Here is an 11,367-nt window from a genome sequence, read left to right on the forward strand (position 1 = left end):
TTTGTTTCACTTAGTGTAATGCTTTCAAGGTCCATCCATGTTGTTGCAAATGATGCTATTTCATCCTTTCTTATGGCTGAGTAGTATTCCATTGTAAAAGCTAAGAACCGTATGATTTAACTCATATGTGGGATATAAAACTGAAGCTCATAGACACAGACAATAGTATAGTGGTTACCAGAGGGAAAGGGGGCCAAATATATGTGACAGAAGATTATCTGACTTTGGGTGGTGGGCACCCAATGCAATATGAAACCTATATAATCTTATTGACCAATAGTTGGTTTGTTAATCCTTTGCATGGGCCATATGGGAAAATGGGAAGCATTTGAATCTGGAGATTTCACTGAACATCAGTCAGGATTTGCTTTTTCTAAAATGTTTAGCAGTCTTTTTTTTTTTATTGATTTTTTACAGAGAGGAAGGGAGAGGGATAGAGAGTTAGAAACATTGATGAGACAGAAATATTGATCAGCTGCCTCCTGCACACTCCCTATTGAGTCGGGCCCACAACCTGGGCATGTGCACTTGACTGGAATCCAACCTGGGCATGTGCTCTACCCACTGAGCCAAACCAGCTAGGGCATATCTCTTCCACTTTTGAGCAGTGCCCAGAACTCAAGAATATGCTGTGTCTTTGTTCCCCGATCCTTGACCCTCTCCACCCATGCCTTCAAAGCCTTGTTCTCCCAAGAGGTAACCTTAAGCTTCTGGTTTTGTAGATGTCTTTACCTGAGACCCGACAATGTGGTAGAGGGCAACTGTGCTGAAGAACTACTACAGAACTCCCATCGAGTTGTGGAGGAGTATTTTGTGGCTCCCCCAGGTACGTGTTTCCCAAAGTTTAATAAGCTTGTCCCACAGTAAATTAAAAATATAGTAGGAACTGTATATTCCCCAAATAGAACTGGGGTGGAGACGAGTATGTCCAGTAGCAAATCTGAAGCTCAAGCTCTACCTAAAGGGGAAACTGGTATTCACTGCTTCTCAGGCAGGAATGTCCCAGAGAACGTGGACATCTGGCATTTTATGTGGTATTTCCCAAATTTTAAGTACTGGCAACTAATGGGGGAAAAAAAAGACCGTGCAAATAAAACATACCTATAAGCCAGATGTACTCTGTGAGCTATCAGTTTGCAACCCTTGGTGTAAAAATCGGCATTTTTAAACCTCACTGCAACTATTTTAAGTGGAAATTTAAAAATAATTCTGGGCCAGTAATAAAACCCAGAACTTTGGGTGGGTTTTTTTATTTCCTCTGCAGATAAGTGGGCCCTCAGAGCTTCTGCATACGTATAGGTATTTGTAGCCTAAGCACTCAGGTAGATGATTTTCCAATGCCAACCTCAAGTTCAGGAGATCCTTCAGCAGAGAATGATTCCGAGCATTGTCCAGGGCAACATCAGCCTCCAGCTCAGGGATTACCTCTTTGATCAAGACCAACCAGTTAAAGGAAGGCTCTGGTTGAAGCAAGGATTGGAAGGAAAGCTAAAACATTTGTGAACTCTAAACCATGCCCGATTCACTAATCCGCCTCCGTTAACTGTGGAGAGGAGACAGACTTCTGAATCCATCCCGGAGCCTGACGGCTGTCACAGTTTCAGCAGACAGTCCACTGGTCACATGTTACTGCTAAACAGAACCTTGTGTCAGACTTTGTTTCTTGGGACAAAGTGAGTTCACAGTCATAGTCTTCCCTCCCTGCCTATATGCATATAGATGGTTAATTAACATTAATCTGCTCCTTATTGAAAAGTGAATTAGGCTTCACTTATAACTGATTATTTTAAAAAACAGGTTGGTAGCTACACTTACTTTCATTGTTTATTTTCCATGACAAACCAATGATAAGTTAGCTCAGAAGAGCCAGCTGGGAAAGCAGGGTCAGCTCTAACATGCTTCTTTATTATTATTTTCAAACAGGTAATATCTCTTTGCCAAAGCTGGATGAACAAGAGCCCTTCTCACAGAGCTGAAGAGCTATTCTGGGAAGGGGTACACTGTGAATACATGGAAGCACGATAGTATTTTGTTATTATGAATACTAAAGTGCCCACTTCCCTCAGTAACCGGAAAAAATCGAGGATTAAGTATTTTTCTTAGTAATTAACTCTTCTGAAGATATAACTGGGAAAGATCTAGCCAAAATAAGCCAATGTGTTCCTGAAGCTAAGGTATTGTCTATTTCCAATGAAATGTTCACTTTGGAAGATATTATCTCCTCCCAAAATTGTCTACCCAGTTGTACTTAAGTGAATTTTTTTAAATATAATCTGTTAGACATTGTATCTGACCAGTGTGATAACCCGAGTTGTCCTTTTTAGTTGCTGTTTCCATTGACCTGAGCACCCTTTTATCTTTACCAAACACACTTGAGTTTGTTCCTGGGTACCCACTTTGTTCTGAACAGAGGGTTAACTTTCTGCTAAATTCTGAAGAGTGTTCAAAGTAGACTGTACAGCTTTGCAATTCCTGACATCCATCCCACAAAGTGATTACATGCAAAGGGGATATTAACCACACATGCAGCTTTACTTTCTGAAAAGAACTTAATGGCTTTGATGGTGGTGGGTTCAGGGGTGTATACTTATTCAAAGTCATTAAGTTGTATGTATTAAATATTTTTTTACATGTTATACTTCAGTAAAGTGGGTTATGTAAAAAATATACCCCCAGGCCTGGGACATAGTTGACCCCCATAATTACTGAATTGAGCAGAATCCAAGATGGTGTGTTCAACACCCCACACCCCCCTCCCCCGCAAGACATGTGTTTTTTTAAGCTCACATACCTCATAGATAGAGAGTGGACTGGTAGTAGCCAAAGGGGATAAGGGCTGGGGGACTGGGTGAAAAGGGTGATGGGACTGAGAAGTACTAATTGGTAGTTCCAACATAGTCACGGGAATGTAAAGTACAGCAGTCAATATTGTGGTAACTGTATGGTGCCAGGTGCGTACTGGAAATATCAGGAGTGGAGAGTGGGGGTCACTTTGTAAAGTACATGATTATTTAACCACTATGCTGTATACCCAAAACCAAGACAAAATAATATTGAAAGTAAATTATAATTGAAAAATAAAAAAGTTTTTAAAGTTTAGGTAGCAAAGATAAATGAGACATATTTAGAAGTAAAAGTGATAGACCCTAGCTGGTTTGGATTAGTGGATAGAGTGTTGACCTGCAGACTGAAGGGTCCTGGGTTCAATTCCAGTCAAGGGCACATGCCCGATTTGTAGGCCCAATCCCCAGTAGGGGGCGTTCAGGAGGCAGCTGATCAATGATTCTCTCTCATCATTGATGTTTCTATCTCTCCCTTCCTCTCTGAAATCAATAAAAATATATATTTAAAAGAGAAGAAGAAAAGAGAACCTGAACTGCCCTTGGGATAGAAGTTCTCAAACTATCTTCAGAGCAACTACCCTAAAATATAAATATAAATAATCAGTATGCCTGTTTGGTGAAATCTATGAACTTAATCAAGGACAACCACACATGTCAATTATGAAACATTTAAAATATATTTCTAAACAGAATGGGTCCATTTAGTCACAGTAACTGCTGATCTCCATAGCAGAGCAACCCACAAACACATAGCACTGATTTTTTTTTTTTCCCATAATCAGGGGTGAAAAATATACAACTTGTTTCTGAACCAAAACCACAATTTCTGCAGTTGAAAATGTTTCACTGCTAATATGGCCCTGGTAGAAATTATGTAATTTTATTTCCTTTAAAAAAAATTAAAAAAATTTTCTAAGACACTAAATCATCAATCTGGAATGTAAATTCTGAGCACAAAGCAGCTCAGTTCGCCTAAAAAAATAAAGAAAAAAATTCCCATCACCTGTTTCAGTAGGGCCTGAAGGGAGAGTAGTAGTGTGGGGAACCCCTGCTTTGGTATGGAGAGTCACGGCCTCTTGACCCAGACCGAGACCGTGAGTAGCCATAGCTGGTGCTTCTCTCTGGATAAACTCTGATGTAGGAAGTTTCACCCTGAAATTCAAACAAAAAGTAAAAGGTAAAATAAGACCCAGAATAACAAAGTCTACCAACACCTAGCATAACTGCCTAACAATAATAGCGATGTATTAAGCACTAACTATTTGCCTGGCACAATATCAATCTCATCAAACCACCACAATTCTATTGGGGTAGGTACTCTTACTAGTCCATTTCAAGAATGCTCTCATCTGCTCAAGGTGACACAAATAATAAATCGTAACTTGACATGTGTAAATGCTCAAGTGCTAGCTATTACTGCTAACATATCTTAATAACTGCCACTAACCCCCTAAAATCTAAGAACTAGAAAGGCTCTCAGAGATTATATATATTATATGGAGGGGCAAAAGTAGGTTTACAGTTATTCATATGGAAAAACAAAGTAATTAATAAATACAAAAATAAACTGTTTCACATACTCTCAACTGTAAACCTACTTTTGTCCTACCCTGTACTAGTATAGTTCAATCCCCTGCTGCCTCATATGCATCTTTCAATGGGTACCTATGGAAGGAGTTAACCTGTATTCAGCATCTCCCAGGTGTCAGGACTTGGGCTAGATGCTTTAGTTTTTTCATAATTTAACTTACCAGCAAGTCTTATAACACAGTTCTATTCTGACTATTTTGCATATGGAGGAACCAGAATTGAGAGTAGCTCAGCTAAGCAGCAGGAGTCACGTTCAGTTTGGCCTTTCTCCAAGCCCTTTGCCATCAGCCACCATTTTCAGAAAATCTAAATATGCTAAAAGGAAAGAGCAAGATGCTTTTCCCCTACGTGAAGTCAATAATTGGATTTAACCTGAAGTTCTGCTTTGCATGTATTTGACTAGGTGCTATTGTATTTCTGCTCCAATTTCAAGTCCTAAGAGTTAGTCTGAGCAAAAGCATTGTTAAGCCATACATCCCTCACCCCATAACATTAGGGAATTATATGAATCCTTAGAAAAAGAATGGGCCTAGATATTCATATCTTTAGACATCCCTAAACCCGATAGCAAGTCAGGCAAGATAACCAGAAAAAAAAAAGTCCAATTGGTCTAATATCTGGTCTCAATGGTATCAAAGGGATAATCACCATTCGAATCAGATTGAGATATCCAAAGCAGCAGCTGCCTTTTTTAAAAAAATGTATTTTTTTTATTGATTTCAGAGAGGAAGGGAGAAGGAGAGAATCAATGATTGGCTGCCTCCTGCACACCCCATACTAGGGATCAAGCCCCCAACCCAGGCATGTGCCCTTGACCAGAATCGAACCTGGGACCCTTCAGTCCGCAGGCCGAAGCTCTATCCACTCAGCTAAATCGGCTGGGCAGCAGCTGCCTTCTTGAAAGGACATCCAGAACTAAGCCCTGAGGGTGAGGTGATCAACCACAAAAAAATAACAAGGTGGCTCAGGTTCCAAAAAGGATCCTGCACTACTTTGGGAAAGAACAATGAAGTGACAACTCTGCCCCAATAGCAGTATCTAGAAAGGCTGAGATGCGGCTGGCTTGCAGAGCCCATACTAGACCCAGAGGAGAGATAGCCATAATATTTAGGTTCACAGAGACATTAAAGATTAAGCCAGTTATGAGAAGGATGTTATCACAATAGCTCACCACATTATGACAGACTGCACAGTATTCTCTCCAGATTAAAAATGCTATGAATGCAGATTTCCCTCTGTTATGACCCTGCAGGGCTTAGGCATGATGAATTCCTTGGCTTTGTCCACTTAAGATAGATCTTTAATGGTACTGTGAGGTCATCAAGTGGCAAATGCATGGCCTGTTGCTACTCTGCTAGGTCAGCTTCAGGTGGAGTGGACTGGCTACAAGCTCAACAGAAGGTGGGGACCCACCTCATGAGAGCGGAATTTGGTGTCATCCAGTTTACGCAGGGCATATTCCATGTCTTCTTTTCTGAGATACTCAACCATCCCCATTCCATCCTTCTGCACATCTGCGTAACAGACGTCCCCAGCTTCTCGCATGTGATCCTTCAGGTCCTGCCAGCTTCCTGAGGGAGGAAGTCCTAGGTATGGAGAACATAAGAGGCCAATCCTTCAGCTGTGTGAAATGTCCTGTTAAGAGCCAGCAATACCTCAGGTCCCTTCTCCATCACTACTTTTAAATCCTGAGAATTCCCAAATCACAAATCTGGGTAAGGGACACGAAATCAAAGAGCACTAAAGTATAGGTGGCAAACCACCTTAAGAAGCTAGTCCTAGAGTCCTCACTGGTTTGATTCAGTGGGTAGAGCATTGGCTTGTGAACCGAAGTGTCCAGGGTTCAGTTCCGGTTAAGGGCATGTAATTCGGTTGCAGACTCCTCCCTGGCCCAGAAGGCAACCAATGCATGTGTTTCTCTCACATTGATATTTCCCTCTTCCACTTTCTAAAAATCAATGTAAAAATATCCTCAGATGAGGATTAAAAAATAAAAATAAATATGTAGAATCAGATATTCTTAAAAAAGCTAATCCTAGGCTAATCTTCCAGAACAAGCCTCCCCAACATAGCAAGAAGTCCATCTCATTATAGTTTTAGTATCTCTTGAGAATTCATAGCCTCTCTTTCTTTGTCCCTCAATTAATACTAAACTCCCAAGATTTTGAGTTCTTTATTCCATATGAAATATTTCAGTACCAATCAATGATTTTTTTTAAAATATATTTTTATTGATGTCAGAGAGGAAGGAAGGGAGAGAGATAGAGAGTTAGAAACATCGATGACAGAGAAACATCGATCAACATCAATGGAGAATCATCGATCGGCTGCCTCCCGCATGCCCCCCACTCGGGATCGAGCCCACAACCTGAGTTCATGCCCTGACCAGGAACCAAACCGGTGACCTCTTGGTTCCTGGGTCGATGCTCAACCACTGAGCCACACCCATCTGGGCAATCAATGATTTCTTGCCTGACAGGGTTCCTAGGACATGGGAATTTGAAACCATCCAATGAAATAACCAAAATGTAATGGAAGTTAACAAAAATCTAAAGTTTTGGTTTTTTGTAGGTGTGATTAACTGACAAACACCTCTTAAGAGATCACCAATATTCTTCAATACAGTGGGGGAAAGGTAAGACTCAGACGCTAAAACTAGCGGGAAGTCATACAACCCTACCTGATGTCATGAAAGGGATATGTGCTCCTGCTCTCAAAGGCTGTGTTTACCGCTCACAGCTCAGGACTGCAGCCATTTCCTAACAGTTTTCTAGGTAGGATTTCAGAGCAGCATGGAGAGGAAAAAACAACTGTATGACTTCTTGAAGGAGGGAACAGAGTCCTGGGGTTAAAAAAATTAAGAAGGCCCTGGCCAGTTTGGCTCAGTAGATAGAGTGTCGGTTTTCGGACTGAAGGGTCCTGGGTTCGATTCCAACCAAGGACACATGCCCGGGTTGCGGGCTCGATTCCCTATAGGGGATGTGCAGGAAGCAGCCAATCAATGACTCCTTCTCATCATTGATGTTTCTCTCTCTCCCTCTCCCTTCTTCTCTAAGATCAATAAAAATACATTATAATAATAACAAATAAAAAGCCCTAGCTGGTTTGGCTGTGGATAGAGTGTCGGCCTGTGAATTGAAGGATCCCAGGTTTGATTCCCAACAAGGGCACAAGCCGGGGTTGCGGGCTCAATCCCCAGTTGGGGGCCGGGGGGAGGGGGGCGTTCAGGAAACAACCAATCAATGATTCTCTCTCATCACGGATGTTTCTCTCTTCCTCTCTGAAATCAATAAAAATATATTTTAAAAAAATGAAATTAAGAAGGGACACAATAGGCCAGTGACGGTGAACCTATGACACGCGTGTCAGAGGTGACACACGAACTCATTTTTTTGGTTGATTTTTCTTTGTTAAATAGCTTTTAAATATATAAAATAAATATCAAAAAATTTCTATATGTGACAAGGCACCAGAGTTAAGTTACGGTTTTTCAAAATGCTGACACAGCGAGCTCAAAAGGTTCGCTGTCACTGCAATAGGCAGACACTGAGTATCACTCTTTTTTTTTTTTAAATATATTTTACTGATTTTTCACAGAGAGGAAAGGAGAAGGATAGAGAGTTAGAAACATCGATGAGAGAGAAACATCGATCAGCTGCCTCCTGCACACCTCCCACTGGGGATGTGCCCGCAACCAAGGTACATGCCCTTGGCCGTAATCGAACCTGGGACCTTTCAGTCCGCAGGCCGACGCTCTATCCACTGAGCCAAACCGGTTAGGGCTGAGTATCACTCTTAAGCACAATGGGAATCAGCTGTGATTGTGATATTCACATAGAAAAAGGTGCCAGGCTCCCCAAGACATTTTACTCCACCAGGACCCTAAAACACCCACAAAATGTGCAAAAGCTCCCAGGTCTTTACCAGTGTTGTTATTTCAAAAGATGAATAAACCTGAGCATATTATTTTATCACTTGTCAATCTAGATATTTTGTTCTATATTATGAAATACAATCTGTAAGACACTAAGTTGTTTTTCTTATTTTATACGAGAGAGGCTCCTGTCACCACCGCCGCCAGCCATGAGCCCTGCTTCTGAGCTTCTGGGCTTCTGGTTGAGTGGAGCTTTCCCTGTGGGAGTGCACTGACCACCAGGGGGCAGCTCCTGCATTGAGCATCTGCCCCCTGGTGGTTAGTGAGCATCAGAGTGACTTGTCATTCAGCCGTTCCGTTTATTTGCATATTACCCTTTTATTATATAGGATAAGCCCAAAACCAACATAAAAACTGGTCTTTTTTCAGGATTCACAGCTGGGTAAGTTGTTTAAATCTGGCTTCTGGAATATCTTTTCAAGTCCAATACCATGGTACATTAAAAAAAAAAAACCCAGCCCTGGCTGGTCTGGCTCAGTGGATAGAGCGTCGGCCTGCGGACTGAAGGGTCCCGGGTTCGATTCCGGTCAAGGGCATGTGCCTTGGTTGCGGGCACATTCCCAGTAGGGGGTGTGTGAGAGGCAGCTGATCAATGTTTCTGGCTCTCTATCCCTCTCCCTTCCACTCTGTGAAAAGTCAATAAAATATATTTTTTTAAAAATCCTTAGAATTACAGCTCAAGGGGTTTTGCTATCATTTTCCCTTTCAACACTAGAAAACTCCTTTATAAGAAACACGTTTGCTCTAGCTGGTTTGGCTCAGTGGATACAGCGTGGGCCTGCAGACTGAAGGGTCCCAGGTTCAATTCTGGCCAAGAGTACATGCCTGGGTTGTGGGTTCGGTCCCCAGTGTGGGGCGTGCACGAGGCAATGAATCAATGATTTTCTCTAATCATTGATGTTTCTATCTTTCTCTCCCTCTCCCTTCCTCTCTGAAATCAATAAAAATATATTTTTTAAAAAAACAACACCTTTATGTTCTAACAAGGCTACTACTGGTGCAGTTTCATTTGCAAGATACCTCCCTCACTGGCAAGACAGGGAAGGGTTTCAGACTGTCAGTGTGCATAGACTAAGGGGAAAAAAAACCCATGTATGCATGCACTGAAGAATAACAGCTAACATTTCTTGAGGCCAGACTGTGCTAAGTATTTTACATGCATCATCTCATTCGGTTTGAAAGAAACATACCTGAAACAAGAACTCGGAAATCAGATCTTCTTGTAGGAGGTCCATTCCTCCCACCACGGGGCCACCCACCCCGACCTCCATAAGCTCTGGGGAACTCCACACGAAGTCGACACTGGCCATAATCATAACCATTCCTTCCATAAACTGCATCTTCAGCATCTCTGCAAAGAAAAATTTGGTGTTAGTGCTGCTCAGGAGGCTGAATGACTCCCAGTGAGGGGCATAAGTACCAAGTATGAAAGGAAAACCTAGAGTGAGAAAACAAAACAGGATCTTGATGCAATACTGCTTTGAAGACTTTTCATAATATTGGAATTAAACTTTACAGGTATCACACATGAAGTTTTCTAGGTATGAAATGATAGTGAATGGATAAACAAATTACTTACAGGAGGACTAATTTAGAAACAAACAAAAAAAGGAATAAATAGATGACCGATTTTGCCAATAAAAGTGTTTAACTTTGGAGTGCAGTTTCTCAAAATGCATACCACACATTAGTCCTTTAATATTCTTCAACAAGGCCTAGTATCATCAAGTCTATAGAAAGAAAAACCCATTTAAAAAGAAAGCACAAGCCCTAGCCGATTTGGCTCCGTGGATAGAGCGGCGGCCTGCGGACTGAAGGGTCCTGGGTTCAATTCCAACCAAGGGCACTTGCCCGCATTGCGGGCTCAATCTCCAGCAGGAGGCGTGCAGGAGGCAGCCAATCAATGATTCTCTCATCATTGATGTTTCTCTCTCTCCCTCTCCCTTCCTCTCTGAAATCAATAAAAATATATTTTAAAAAAAAAGCTCAAAAGACAAATGCAATTTAGTGTTTTGTGAGGAACATAAAACTCCCTCAAGCGTATGTTTGTTTCAGCATGGTTTGGAGAAGTTGTCAAGACCACTATCTGGGTACAATTTCCCCAAAGAAGATAAAGTTACTCTTAGTTTTTTGTAGGCTCTAGGACAGGCAGGAACACTAAACTGACTCTCCAGGACTGCATGAGAGAATGGCCGCAGGGCTTGGTGGACAAGTGGAGCTGAAGAGATACTAAGGAAGGCCTCCTTCAGTTGTCACAGGCACATGTCACTTACGATTTTAGTCCTAGAATTAAAAGCAAGGAGACCACATCCGGGGCCACCCTGGCTGTATTTATAATGCAGTGGCAGAGAGGCAGGCCTGCTAAGGTTTAAAGCAGACTTCTAGCACCATCATTCTTCTGGTCTTCGCTAGTAGCTGTCTCTGGGTAAGGAGTCAGGTTTTCACATCTTAATCACTGATGTCTTTCTCACAAGGTTACTCTTAGGATTAAATAAGATCCTATGTGTGTGGTGCTTTGCTTGAAACTTGGCAACTAGTGATATCAAATGGTAGCTTTTCTATTATTAAGGAAATGAGGGAAGAGATAATGATGTTGCATATTATACAGTAAGTTTGTATTCCAAAAGGGCAGAACAGGGAATTCAAGTCCTACCCTGATTCCTTACTAGCATTCTCTTTATCAATTATCTAAACCCTCAGTTTCCTCGTCTATAAAAGGTGATTAACAATACCTATCTCAGAGGCGGGAAGTGCTGAATGCCTAGCACGGTGCAGTGGGGTCACTCAGAACCACACCGGCCTTACCCATGGAGGAGGGAGGTGTGAAATGCCTGTTCCATTTCTGAGGCAAATGACAACCAAAGCCTCAGGGTGCTTCCTGCCTTCCCACCTCAAACGCTCCCCTCGCCCCCGACCACACGCCCGAGGAGCAGGGCACCCGCGGCCAGTCCTTCCGGGGCGGCCCCCGCCGCGGCCCTGGAAGTCCCCCCTCTTCCCCGG

The 11,367-nt window shown here is 42.1% G+C and overlaps 1 protein-coding gene and 1 long non-coding RNA gene across 2 annotated transcripts; one reads left to right on the plus strand and one right to left on the minus strand.

Annotated features, from left to right (window-relative positions):
• Positions 1-3,497: 3,497 nt before the first annotated feature.
• On the minus strand, positions 3,498-9,729 carry SRSF9 (serine/arginine-rich splicing factor 9; the record flags this gene model as incomplete). The annotated part of the gene is made up of 3 exons (XM_006770301.1): positions 3,498-3,995; positions 5,847-6,019; positions 9,558-9,729. Coding segments are annotated over 3 exons (489 nt in total), but the record flags the coding sequence as incomplete, so codon positions are not given.
• Positions 7,890-8,404, plus strand: LOC107184170. The gene is made up of 2 exons (XR_001514996.1): positions 7,890-7,983; positions 8,221-8,404. It is a non-coding gene; the product is annotated as an uncharacterized LOC107184170 (long non-coding RNA).
• Positions 9,730-11,367: the final 1,638 nt, after the last annotated feature.

This window comes from Myotis davidii, unplaced genomic scaffold (assembly GCF_000327345.1).
Source record: "Myotis davidii unplaced genomic scaffold, ASM32734v1 scaffold803, whole genome shotgun sequence".
NCBI lineage: Eukaryota > Metazoa > Chordata > Mammalia > Chiroptera > Vespertilionidae > Myotis > Myotis davidii.